The sequence below is a fragment of the Etheostoma spectabile genome, chromosome 13, assembly GCF_008692095.1.
Source record: "Etheostoma spectabile isolate EspeVRDwgs_2016 chromosome 13, UIUC_Espe_1.0, whole genome shotgun sequence".
NCBI lineage: Eukaryota > Metazoa > Chordata > Actinopteri > Perciformes > Percidae > Etheostoma > Etheostoma spectabile.
Genome location: NC_045745.1, coordinates 3,530,617 through 3,544,307, shown reverse-complemented (window position 1 = coordinate 3,544,307; position 13,691 = coordinate 3,530,617). Strand labels below are relative to the sequence as shown.

At 42.4% G+C, this 13,691-nt stretch overlaps 1 protein-coding gene across 8 annotated transcripts in view; it reads right to left on the bottom strand.

Moving 5' to 3' along the window:
- Positions 1 to 762: 762 nt before the first annotated feature.
- The window catches only part of slc8a2a (solute carrier family 8 member 2a), a 27,503-nt gene continuing 14,574 nt past the window's right edge, over positions 763 to 13,691 (bottom strand). For 2 of the 8 annotated variants that reach the window (XM_032533072.1, XM_032533071.1), the window contains 13 exons: positions 12,953 to 13,364; positions 12,649 to 12,786; positions 11,563 to 11,790; positions 11,195 to 11,473; positions 9,939 to 10,373; positions 9,194 to 9,555; positions 7,741 to 7,844; positions 6,838 to 6,855; positions 5,972 to 6,084; positions 4,419 to 4,442; positions 3,798 to 3,897; positions 2,456 to 2,728; positions 763 to 2,259 (listed from right to left, as the gene is read on the bottom strand). In XM_032533072.1, coding sequence (XP_032388963.1) covers positions 1,883 to 2,259; positions 2,456 to 2,728; positions 3,798 to 3,897; positions 4,419 to 4,442; positions 5,972 to 6,084; positions 6,838 to 6,855; positions 7,741 to 7,844; positions 9,194 to 9,555; positions 9,939 to 10,373; positions 11,195 to 11,473; positions 11,563 to 11,790; positions 12,649 to 12,786; positions 12,953 to 13,300 — 2,799 coding nt within the window. In that variant the 5' untranslated portion in view covers positions 13,301 to 13,364 and the 3' untranslated portion in view covers positions 763 to 1,882. The remainder of the gene's footprint in view (positions 2,260 to 2,455; positions 2,729 to 3,797; positions 3,898 to 4,418; positions 4,443 to 5,971; positions 6,085 to 6,837; positions 6,856 to 7,740; positions 7,845 to 9,193; positions 9,556 to 9,938; positions 10,374 to 11,194; positions 11,474 to 11,562; positions 11,791 to 12,648; positions 12,787 to 12,952; positions 13,365 to 13,691) is intronic. The other 6 variants (XM_032533076.1, XM_032533074.1, XM_032533077.1 and 3 more) reach the window with 6 other exon arrangements.

The following is a 13,691-nucleotide window of genomic DNA, read 5'->3' as shown; positions in this document are numbered from 1 at the left end:
AACTAGTAACTAGCGTGCACTGAGGCCTGTTGTAACTATCTTATATCACTTGAGCTAAATATTACACAAAAACTGGTGGCCGACAAGTAGGTACATATGAATGGTATTGATTTCTGATTGAGAAAACGTCGATCTGGGATTGGATTTTATCACCATCTTATATCTTACCTGCATGATAGGTGTGGCTGGGTTGCTATGGTCTCCCTCCACAAAAATGACTTGGATTGTATCTCAGAGGTCTGTTTTGAGTCCATGTACTTTAGTCTTTTTTCATGGTAACACACTTTATGAAATATTCTGAAATATTTCTATCCTTTTAAGACTCCTGAAGCCGCTACCTTATTTTTTGGATGCACATTCCTAAAATAGATCTTTTATAGCATGAAAAAGAATTGAAGAGCATAACATGTATTTAAGTCAGTGTGCGTCAGACCATAACAAATGCCCTTAATGACAAATCAAATTGCCTTACAAAAATCTTGAGACAATATATCTTCTTCTGCACTAATGAGGAAGTAATACTTAAACAACCAGTGTGGCTGATCCAATTGAGACACACTCAGTTAAAATTGCAATGTACTTATGACATCTTACAATAAATTACAATATATATATATATATTTTCATATCAGCTTAAATACGTTAAATTACAAAGACATTAAATTACATAATTAATAAATAAACAGATAAGACTTCAAGGGTGAATAAATCCTCACTTCTACACAATCACACTCAATGGCAGATACTAGGTACTTTTTTTTCTTCATTCCACAGCTTATTAGAATTCATTGCCTGTGTACTTCTTTGTCAATTATACATTTCAATACTATTATCAATACTTATAGTGCGACTGAATTCAGTAGGTAAATTACATTTCACTACACAATGCCTCATGTCACATAATTTAACAGAGAAACACAATTCATCAGTGTGAGATTCTACAGCAGCTTATCTACCGAACTGTAGATTGTAACCCAACTGTGCTCCGTTTTTTATACCACGGCCACAGAAAACACCTCTAATTGGCTGGCAGTTCCATCCAGAATTGTACACCAAGACAACTCAAACACATCCAGCCAGCTGTTGTATTACTATTGTTCTAAATCTGGGCGCAAACAACTGGAGGTGTGGACGGGTTGGCTCAGTTCGTAGAGCAGGTGCACATTTACACAGAATGCCTCAAGTCTGCACTGTGATGATTTCCTGCATGTCTTCCCCATCTTTCTCATCTAGCTGTCCTGTCTATTAAAAGGTGGAAAAGCCCAAAAGACAACTGGAGGTAACCATAGCAACATCACTTTTGCTTTGAGCTACGCTACAGAACTCTAATTGGTCAAACAGACCTAATTGTGGGGTAATGCTTACTGACAACAAACTTGGATGAAATGTTTCGACACAGCTTCTTTGCCTGTGACAAGCGGCCATGGTATAAGTGTGATGATATACTCAGGTGTCCCTACATTGCAAATCTGTGTAAAAGCAGCTGTCATTGATTTTCTTATTTAAGTACTATCTGAGGCAATCTAATCTGACCAAGCCTCTATAAGTGTGAGGAGAAATAAGACTAAACTTGAAATCCAGGTTATGAGCCATCAGGCGTTAAGCCAGTATCAAGCAACTTCCAGTGACTTTACAGAGTACATGCTTTCCTGCTTTGCTCTCCTTTATCAAAAAAACAGTCACTGCATGTTATTTAGTCCACTTAAGTGAAAATGAATCAGTGCTGTCACAATAAAGTCGGCTGACTGGAACGGTCGTGCAGTGGAAGGGACGTACGGCCTTCCCAGTGGTAGTTACTGGAACAGAACCGCACAGGTGAACAGTCCCGGGTATGTGTGTTTGTTTGTCAGTGCAGTCGTTACTCCTCCCCAGCTGTGCTCCCTCAGAAGCCCTGTATATGGCAATAGGCCTCCAAGCTGGAGAAGAGGATGTACAGGAACCAGAGTCCACAGAGAAACAGTGAAGTGAGGACTCTGGGGATCCGCGGGCCACCCAGTTCTCCGCCTATGGACGGCCTCCGGCGTACCATTAGCACTCCCATAGCGATGAAGGCAAAAATGGTGAAGAGTGTGACGGAGAAGGCCAGCGAGCCGGGGTCAACCCGGAACACCTTACCTTTGACTTGCCAATATACGGCAGCCACGGACCAGGCCACCCCAATGCCCAAAAACACATTAACCGCATTGCTTCCTGTCACATTTCCCACACATGCATCCGCATACTGGTCCTGAGTGGCCGCCACTTTACTGGCAAAGGTATCTGAAAAAAGTAAAAAGAAAAATATAGTCAGTAGTTCAATAGTTTAATCCTACACAAAATCCTTTCAGTACTTGTAACCCTAAAACTACTGGATTACATGCACTGACTTACAACGCTGACATTACAGAGTAATGCCTCCCAGTTAGAGATGTATTGCATATTGACAAACTTGAGACTCACTAGTAGGATCACTTACCAGGTAATGAAGTCCCCAGTGCTACAAAGACCACAGCAGTGACAGTGTCTCTCAGGCCGATAGTGCAGCCAAAATGGGAAGCTAGGTCTCCAACAATGGCTGTTAAGAAACCAATGACAGAGATTGACACCATGAAGCATGCCCAGCCATTCCAGTACTCTGTGGGTGGGACGCAAGCAAACAGAATCTTCCAGAAAATGCACGTTATGTGCATAAAGTAGTCGAAGCAGTTTGGCATTCGCTGCTCCTGTCCCTCCTCCTCATCTCCATTACCTGTTTAAAGGAGACACAGTGAAGACAAATCAAAGCACACCCTCCAAGTCTCGCATTGCCAACTCTATCTCCACAGCGCTGTGGAGTAAGGTCCGGCTACAACACACATACATTCTAGGATAGGAGAAACCTTGGGCGGGGCTAAACTCCGGGCGCTAAACTCCGGGCGCAGCGACGCTAAACAGTCTCGGGAAGGAACCTTCGGGAGAGGGAAAGAACTTTTCGGGAGAGGGACATCGGGCGCGATGTCAGGCAATTATTCTGGAAATGTACTTCCACTGATCTAGACTAACAACCACCTAACACCTTCCTTTAAAGGAACAGTCCAACATTTTGGATGCAGCCAAGACAAGAGCTTTTAAAGTGACCTTTGTGGATCTGAAATGAAGACAGATTCAGCAGCTGCACGGCCTCTTTCTCGCATAAATTTTTTTCAGAAACACATTTCGGTGAACTACTTTAGTAAAATATGAGAATCGTATTCTGAACATGACAGTCTGGCTTTGAATTTTCCGAAAATCCAGACACACGTGACGCGTTCGTCCAATCACCTGCCGTCGGCTTGCGGCCTCGCTTCGGTGTGTTCTGAGGTACATTTTTTGGCCAACTCGGGGAGGCGGTCCTTTTCTGCCAACGGCCGGCCGTCGGGTTGGTGTGTCAGGGCCTTAACCGAACATGAAAATGAATCAGGGTATTTCCCAATATGTTGAACTTTTATTTTAAATTGGCAAAGCAAATGCTTCTTGTGAATGTCAAGCTAATGTAGCTAGCTGCAATGTGGGAGAAATACTTAAGGTCATATTCCTTGTTCTCTGTTCATTGTTAGTAACATCAGCCATAGTGTGAAAATGAGTTGGTCTGACAGCTCAGTTCAACATTTACAAACTGATGTGAATGAACCACATGTCATCCCTGGCCAGCTAACAAACCAGAAGAAGCAAACCCCTTAACTTCACATCTGAAATTGAGCAAATGTAAAACATAATCCACATGAATAAAAAGGAAGAAAAAAAGAAATCAATATAATACACAAAAAACAATCTATATATGATGTAATATAGCCACTGACCTGCACTGACTGTGACTGCTTCAATGAACTGCTCTCTCCACGAGTGAGTGCCGAGCACTACAGCCAGATTTGTGTGCTTCAGGAGTTTGTCCACTGTGTTCTGTTACAACACATTAAATGAGTCAGTACTGAGGGAGAGGTAGTATCCCTTCACCCTTTCTGGATTGTTTTTCCAAACATTTCAAAGGGTTTAAACCTGTCTTTACATTAGATGAGAATTTTGTTTGCGGGACTAACAGCAGCATGATGAAATAAAAAAGTTGGTTATGGTAAGCCTGTTTTATAGGCTGGTCGATGCAGACTGGGTCCAAAGCAAATGTGGCAAATACGAACATGGCACATATTAATAGTATAAACCACTGGATTCACTGTTCTGCTGCAGAACTTGAATTTAATTTAGAATTAACTGAGCCAAAATGTCACACACAGCGTCCACAAATAAACACAAATCTCAAAGCCGAATGCATGCAAAGCATGAGACAAGTTGAAGATGGAGAAAGGGTAGATATCAATATATAATATTTTTGTAATGAGTAGTGTATAATGAGATTTTCATGAGGAAATGAGATGAGAAAAATCTAATCAGTACCGTCACACACAGAATGCTGGCAGAAAGTTTACCTGGTCTAGTACTCCATTGGGAGTCTGATGAGTAAGAGGGTGTGAGGTGGTTAATAAACTAAAAAACAATTACTTAAATAACACATGTTTATGTCTGCAACAACCCCAACCCCTGAGGTGCTTTTATTTGTGAAAGCTTTAAATTAAGAAGGGATTGTTAGTAAACTCGTGTGCCACCCTGATGTCAATTTACGCCAGGAACACCGTGAAGAGTAGAAGAAATAGTTCTACGCACCGGTCACAAAGCGATCCTTCCCCTCTCCACTCTACAAAACGTCTCTCTCTCTCTCTTTCTCTCACTCTGTGTGTGTGTGTGTGTGATTGTGTCACTCTATCTGTTTGTCGGTCGGTCTCTCTCCGTGTGCCTAATCGTGTGTCTCGCTGTACACACAGCTGAGAAGTCAAAAACGCTAATATCACCATAAACTGGGTGTTTCATTTTGAAATTTGTTTTATTTTTGTAAATGATCTGGCTTCACTGTGGCCTTCCTGTATGTGATTACCTGCCTGGCTTGACACATTTGGTTGTGGCTCGCAAAAGAAATGGACCTCAACAGTCCCACCCCTCATCCAAGAGACCTTAGGTTGCGGAAGTAAATTTCTCATTCATTTCTCCCAGCTATGACGTGACTCATAAACATACATCATATCATTTTGAGAGAAAAAACGAAAAATCCCCCCAAAAGGTACAAGACTGGGTACATATTTTAATTACCGAGAGAAGGAACTGCTCATCCCAAAAATCACCGTTCTTTCAGTAGCAACTGTGTAAATAATAGTGTTTTAGTATTGTGTACTGAATTTTATAGCGAAGATTCTAACGGACTTCTGCAGGGTTTTGGGTTTAACCAAACAGTTACATGAGTTCCACCAATCAGAGGCATCACTGTGGGATTGTTCAGGATTGCGGGTAATGAAGGACTTATCCAAGACATTGTGAATAAAAGACATTTATCTCAAAACAAGGTTGGAGCCCCATGAACTTTTGGCATCTATATGAGCATATAAAATCGCTTAGTCATGGCTGGTTTTAAGTCTACCATCTCGGTGACGATTTTATGGCTTATACTGCAATTGTCAATGGAAAAATTGTATCGTATTTTTACTTCTGGAACCGGCTGTGGGCGGGACTGTAGAGGAGATGGCCGCAGCAGCGCGCAGCCCCTCAGCGCCTTACCACAGCCGCTGTGGCTGGACAGATTCAATAACATGAGCGCCAAAATTAAAATAGCCCCGCTTCACGTGCTTCGCGGCTATTTGCGGCACTTCACAGTGTTTCTGGCTTTAGACAAACTGTAATTTCTGCTTGAAGCAGATAGTAGCTTATTCCACAAAGATTTAGTCATGAAACATGCAGACGTAATTAAAGGTTAACATCTGCTTTTAAGCTGCATATGTGCACTCAAATTTTCAAAAACAAAAACAAACCAATGAGCTCTGGTTCATATTTTCTAATGAACTTAACCTAAAGCATACTTGTGTGTCCATTGTATTAAGTGATCTATTTACACATGGACAGTAGGTGTAATGCCTTCTATCAGTCACTCACACACCTTAAACTCACAGGACTCCTCTATGATGACTTCTAGCCTGCTGTGCTCTCCTAGAATGGGTTTGCCCATCTCAGCGATCCTCCTGGCCTCTTCCTCCTCAGGGGTGGGGTTGCCTGTTAGGGAGCATTTCATTATCTCTATGCATTTATATTTGTTGTGTCATTCACAACACACACACAAAACTAAACCTTGGCAAGCAAGGGTACAGGCCAAACCTGACGCATAAAGATGAAAAAAAAAAAACACTCCACACTGTCAAACGTTTTTAAAGGCGCAGTGAGCACATTGAGAGGGAATCTTGCTTACCAGATTTCATGTATACCCTGTTGAGACAGGATGTGGGGTGGTCAAGAGGATTTGTTTTGGCCCTAAATTGAGAATCTCAGGAAGCTTTTTTTCACACCTCAAACCCCAATCTTAACCCTGACCATACCCACCTTTAACTCAGAGCATGTGAATGACAGCTAGCACTGCCTGTGAGTTTCTGTTCGAGGAAAATAGGCCCAGGCATAAGAGGTGGGATCATTCAAAGATGTACACCAGTAGGACAGCAGTTAAAGTTCCCGCCCCCAGTGCTGACCCTCGGCCTTGACCATAGAAACTGTGTCCTGTCCCATCAGTGCAAGCAGCTGGCTGCACGGAGACACGTCTCTCACTCTACGCTGGTTGCCATTTGGTCGTGTCATCAAAAACAGAATTGTTGGGTAAAATGTATCCAGCCTTTTGACTTATTCGACCAAAAACTGAAAGTTCTTTATTTGCTATTTTTGGACGAATAATTTCAGTTGCCGAACATTCGGTGCACCCCCTAGTGGCGGTGTATAAATATGCTGCACATTGCACCTTTAAAATCCACACTATCTTACCCTGGTTTAGCAGCAGTGCTGTGAAGAAAGACAGAAAACAATTTAAAACAATATAACAACACTATTATCAGGTCCTAATACATTAGAGTGGCTTGAGAGAATCTAAAAAAATACAACAGAAACAAAAAAAACTATAGACTTTGTTGATGATATAAATGACTGTGCTCTACAAACGGTTTCTTTTGACCTCCACTAACAAACACATATCCAGTTCCTGCACTGTTCTGTTGACACATTGACAGGGAACAGACAAATAAAGGATACTGAATGTTACAGTTGGCTGTGGCGCCTGTTCCACAGTGAAACAGAGACAGCAGTGAACGGCAGTATGTAATCTTCAGTTACTGGCTCTGACGCAGGTGCCCAGCATTCAGCTGCCTGTGTTGCTGCTGCTGTTGTTTTGATACTGGATACTTATTGCTATATTGCTGCCATCTACTGAGTGTACTATCTCATGCTAGTATAAACGGAAAATTCTTCTTTATCTATCCCCTCATACAGCCTTACTTCTAGGGCTGCTCGATTGTGGAAAAAAAACGTAATCATGATTATTTTGGTCAATACTGAAATCATGATTAAAACGATTACTCATCGACTTTTTGAAAAATGTTGCATTTATTCAACTTAAAATGAAGGTGAAACAGTTCAACAAATCAACAGTGAAAACACCTTGAAATGTGAAATTTCATACTTTTCCTGTCGAACACAAGACGAAATGAGAGTTTACCTGCCAAAACGTGATGTGAATTTTTTTGTTTTTCTGAATGACAGTGTTTTTGTGATTGTTGGAAGCTGAAATCGCATTAGTGATTCAAATTTGATTAATTTCACAGCACTAATTATTACCCGATTACCACAACCATTAAAAACCACATGTCACATTTAAAATGCTTACAAACTTACCTGAAATTCCTCTCTTCAGCCATTTGGGATCCTCTAGCACAATGAAAAAGTTTTCCTGCTTCTCGTACTCCTCCACATTTATAATGCGCACCTGTAAGGTCTGACTGGGGATGGACACACACACACACACACACACACACACACACACACAAAGAGTTTTATTTATAATAACAAGCAATTACTGAATACACAATACCTCCACATCTTAAACATTTGTTCCATCTAAATCACATCTCTAATTGAAGTAACCTAAATAATTAATCGTAATGGCCCTTTAAATAATTCATGTTTAAACAGTGTGCTTTTGCTCCTCAGTGGGACAAAGAAATAGCGCTACACTAAACAACTTGAGGCATAACACCACCACCACCCTGGTTAATTAATAGCGGTACGGTTAATTTGTGGAATATTTTGATTAATTCTTGACAACTTGGAAGAAGAGTATACATGTAAAAATGAAATAATGGTTCAATCAGGAAAACCAAATATTGTAATAAGGCTACACACCCTTACACCTTTCCATTAACTATCATCTACAAAAAGTTTTACCCTTTACTGTGGAGCATCTATTGATGGGCCATGTTACAGCAGAGTCCTTCACTAAATTAGTCCATGTGCAAACCCATCTTACATAATCTGAAAAGTTAATGGAAAGAGGATCTGTCAGTTTAAATGGGGAGACTGGAGGTTCCCACACCTGATCGGGGTTGGGAAAATGTTTAGGTGTCAAGTCGCTTTGTCATTCTGTCTAATAGGACTTTCTCCACCTGGTAATCTTTCAGTGAGGGTCAGACGCCTATTTCCTAAACACTAATGGGCCAAAGTAGCATAAATACATTTGTGATTGGTTTAAATAAATGCAGACAACCCAGAATGTTTCTTCCACTATACCAGAATGTTAACTCGTGCAGCCAGACCCTATTCCATGGCTGGCATGGGGGGTCTGGCAATGCAAGACTACTATTGCACCAAATCCAGGGCTTAAAAAAACTTTTCCAACACATTTACTTCTTTCTAAACTACAGTGACCAGCTGTATTATGAAAATTGTTGATCCTTTTGAAAAAAATTAAACTATGTATTTGTGGCACATTTCTAAAGAGATATGTCTTCAGTAGGAGCAAAATGGCTTGGGGTTGAGTGAGAATACAGAGAAAGGACGTTTTGAGTAGAAGATTTGAAAGACTGACTAACATTGATGGTTTTGGCCTTCATGGAATTTGTTGACAAAAAATATTGAATATCACCAGCCTTATCCTCAAAAAACGATTTGTTTGAAGGTTCAAGGTTATGCAAAATGCCATGTTTTAATGTATAGTATGTTGAAGGAAAATGCAACCTCATTAGTTGCAATGTCTGGCACTGCCTCCCTTCTGGAAAGGAATAGATTGATATTCATAGGAAAATACACCCATTAGATTAGTCATTGTCTCTGGTTGCTGACTGGGCCTCACCTAGTCTTTTCATTGGTGAATTCCAGTTCCCCTCTGGCCTCCTCGTAGTCCACCCCAGCCTTTGCACTGCCATCCTCAGTATGGTAGGGCACGGCGACGGTGCCCCTGGAGCCCGAGTTCCTCACCACTGTCACCGTCAGTGTGCCTGTGCTCTCACTCACCCGCAGCACACGCTGGCCAAAGGAGAAGATGCCAGCATGGTCATCGTCCAAGATAGTGACGGTGGCCACCAGTGGCTCCACTAGCCGACCCTTTGGTGGAGTTCCTGCCCCTTCATTTCCACCTTCTTCTAACCTCAAGTTCTGAAGACGCACAAAGAAGTGCTCGTCCTCCTCAAAGACGTCGTCATCCAGGATGCCCACCTGGAGAGAGTATTGTAAGGTCACTCTCCTCATGCAAGCAAAAAGCCATAACAGTCTGAATGCAGACACACACTATAGAGACACAGCGCACCGCATCACACTCTGAAAGCCACGGCCACCAGAGGGGAAAATAAGGTTTTCTCCTCGTCTATTCCGTCTGATAGCAAACAACAGAAACATGCCTAAAAGCTGCTGTGTGGTGACTGTGTGGCGCTCTGTCTCTATAACACTCCTTTTAAAGTTACTATTCCAGGGTTCCATTGATATAAAACCTTGCTACCATGTAAGACTTTGTATAATATACAGTGTGTGTGTGTGTGTGTGTGTGTGTGTGTGTGTGTGTGTGTGTGTGTGTGTGTGTGTGTGACTTTTCGCTTGCTCACCTTGATCTCTTTGTGGCTCTCTCCTGGCTTAAACACCAGGGTTCCTTTACTTAATTCATAGTCTGCCCCAGCATTGGCGGAGCCATTTTCTGTACAGTAGTCCACATAGAAAGTGTTCTGGCCTGTGCCCCCCTCGAGGATCACCCCGAGGCTCAGAGAGCCGCAGTTCTCTGTGCACTGGTACCGGGCCCTTTCAAAACAAATGTGCGAGCACGTGGCCTTGTCAGCGTCCTGGTCTGCTGAGCGACGTGAGTGATCAGCAGCATGTTTCTTCAATATGTTGCCGGCTCCGATCAGCATGCGCGTCGCCTGGACACGGTAGAAGGCACGGCTCTTCTTCTGGTGGACCAGGGAGGAGTAGTTGGCCATCTCAATCAGCTGGTCCAGGTCTTTGTCTGGGTGTTTATCCTTCAGGTCTTTCAGAATCCGGACCACCTATCCCAGAGAGAAAACCGGTTGAGAAATAACACACCCTATTCATAAATATATACAACAAAAAAGTTCTGTAAAAAATGTCCTCGAAATAACAAATTGCTCCAGTGCCTAGACGTTTTAAGGTGTGACTACACAGGCTGGGGTGCTGGACTACACAGTGTGGTCCTGCAGAGGGTGTGGTGGGATTCAGCGGCAGTATTAGAAGATATGGCTTAGTTTATAATGACAAAAGTATTGGTCTTTGTTGGGACAAAACTTTTATGACGTGCAACTTGCAGACTAATGCAGGGATCTTTATAAAGAAAAACTTTGGAAGTCCTAATGCTGAGCCTCCTACTGATCAACCCTGCTGCTGTTAAAGACTCCCGCTGTCTGCACTCCTGCCATTCAGACTCCTGCTGGGATTGAATCCTAATAGCTCCAGGAAACCTAATATTGCTTCTCGCATTATGTAGCTTAAAAGTTAGAAGAACATCATCCACCAGTGGGCCTGTTCCCCAGCTAGTAGCTTTCTTGCGTTCCTTCTGCCTTTTTATTTTTTTAAATGCATTTTTAGTGGATAGTGCAGATAGACAGGAAAGTGGGTACAGAGAGAGGATGACACACAGGAATGCACGCTTTACTGGGTGAGAATATCCTCTTTCATCTTTAAGAAAATACATGCATAAATTTGATATATGATATAATTTAAAAACTCTAATTACAAATCAGATGCCAAACCTGACATTAATGATAAAATAAGCTATGACTTCACACCATTTAATTTTCATTCTTGCAATGTGTGTCTACAGCAGCATTTCTCCCTGAGCCACTTGTCTTACCTCATCGTTGTTCTGGTCTAGTTCATTGCCTGTTTGCACGGAGACTGTCACGCTGGAGGAGTTTCCAGGGCACGAACTGGCATCCGACAACTTTCCATCCATGATCACGTCAATGCCTTTGGCCTCAAGGTCACCTTCCATTTCAACCACAATGCCGTGCCTCTTGTCAGCACGGTAACGCTTGTGCATGTATTTGTAGAAGAGTAGGCGACGGTCAGCAATCCAAGCCAAGATCACACACACCGGGAAATAAAGCAGTGTCACTATGGCCTCCCACACCTGGCGATACAGGCAAGCATGTGAGCATTACATTATGTATTCACTTGATTTGTTAGAAACACATTTAAATGCAGTCAGTGGCAACACACCTCTACAATCCCAGGTGAGATGACAGCCAGTATGAGGTAGAGCCAAATGTAGGCAAAAATACTCCAGAAAGCCGTTATGAAGAACACTCGCAGGTGTTTGATGTGGCGAGACTCATCGTTTGGGATCACCCACACACACAGACCAATTATCACAAACATATTGTAGGCTGCGCTTCCCACTATGGTGCTGGGGCCCAGCTCCCCTGCATTAAAGTTGTGCCCACACACCTGTCGACATTTAAGGGACAAAAAAGACAAATGTTACACACAAAAATCAAAGACCTTTCCTAATGCTAACTGGAACTGAATTTAAGACCCATGGTAATAACCAAAATGACACAAATCTATTAGAATACGTTTGTACTTTTGAGTGGGGATACTGAAATATTAAATATAAATTAATATATAACTAGAAAAAGAAAACAAGAAAAAGAGTTTATGAGAGCCAGAATAGAGATTATCCATTTATAGGCTAAAATAAATGAAGTATGTTTTGTCCACATTGGTGGTTGCCATCCCTTACAATAAACATCAAGTGGTGCCCAGAGTGTACTCTCATTTTTGTTAATTTACGGTGTTAATTCATTTATGTATAAGTCAATTTATTCATGTAACATAAACAACTGAAAGTCATACTTTTTTTATGTCATTCTAAGCACTAGTGCAGTGCCCATTTAGAGCACGTGCCTGTTTAAAACCGGACGATTACTTGGTTCCTAGTATTGTTTTTCCTAGTATAATTTTATTTTGCGTGTAAATTCTCACTAACATGTGACACAAAATGCAGTTATTAAACGCTTGGTTCACAGTATTGGTGGTTATACCTTTCCTGTTTCACGCTCAATGGAGACATTCCCTCAAGGGCCAATACTCTTTTGGGGGTGACACCCTTTTTGATGACGGTCTGGGAGCTTGAAACAGGAAAGCAGTACTGGGAGCCAAGCGTTTTATAACTGCATTTTGGGTCACATGTTTGTGAGAATTTACCCAATATAGTTGTGGGGGAAAAAAATACTTGGAACCAAGTAATCAGGCCAAACGGCCACTACACTGGTATGTTAGAAGGATGTGATTTCCCCTGTGTACCTCAATAACAGAGAGCAGGATCTCAGGTGCCGAGGAGCCCAGGGCCATGAGCGTGAGGTTGGACACAGTCTCATTCCAGACTCTTACTGTTGTTACTGTGGTTTCCCCGTTGGGTTTAGTGATGGTCACCTCTTTCTCCTGCAAGGACAGAAGTTTGTGAAAATGTCAAAGATGCTGTTCCTTCTGAACCCATGCACACAAGTTCCAGTTATTGCAATCAAAGTCTTGAACGGAGAGAAACAAAACGGAGTAAGAACTTTGACCCTAACTGTCTGCATTTGATTAATGTGAAGTTCAACAATACCTGAGAGGTGATGACTTCTATGGATGCCATGAAGCGATCTGCAATGATGGATATACCCATGAAGATGTACATGAGACATGTGAAGTAGACAAGAGCCCTCCCTGCCTGCTCCCCCAATGGAGGGTTAACTGGCATCCAGACCGGTAGCAGGATACCAGGTCTACACACGACGACGCCCGGACATGTCCGCTTGCCAGAACCCGTAGAGTTAGCGAGGGACTGAGGCTGCTCAGAGGCTGACATTCGCTCCACAACCTGGGGCCTGATGGAGGTGCAGGGCTGGGCCAGGAGGAGGAAGGAGAGGAGAAGAAGGAGAAGTGGAGAAAGGTGAACTGGGGGGGCTGCCATGATATTCCTGAGTGAGATGGGGGCCTGCGGGTCACTGGGAGATGCGCTGGGTCAGAGGACGCTCCTGGGGGAACAGAGGGAGGGACATGGTTCTAAGAAAGAGATACAATGGGGTGCAACAGACTTACAGTACATGTTTGTTCACCTTGCTTTTGTCTAAAGAAAGAATCATTTAATTTTATACAGGGGTTCTAAAAGAAAACAAAAGCCAAAATAAATCACCAAAATCTGTACAGTACAATTAGCTGTTTGATCTGTTGTGATACTGGTTGCAAATTGTCTGTCTGTCTGTCTCTCTGTCTGTCTAACTCTAGGAAGACACAGAGCAGGCTGTACTTCCTGAGGAGACTGCGGTCTTTCAACATCTGCAGCAAACTGCTGTGGATGTTTT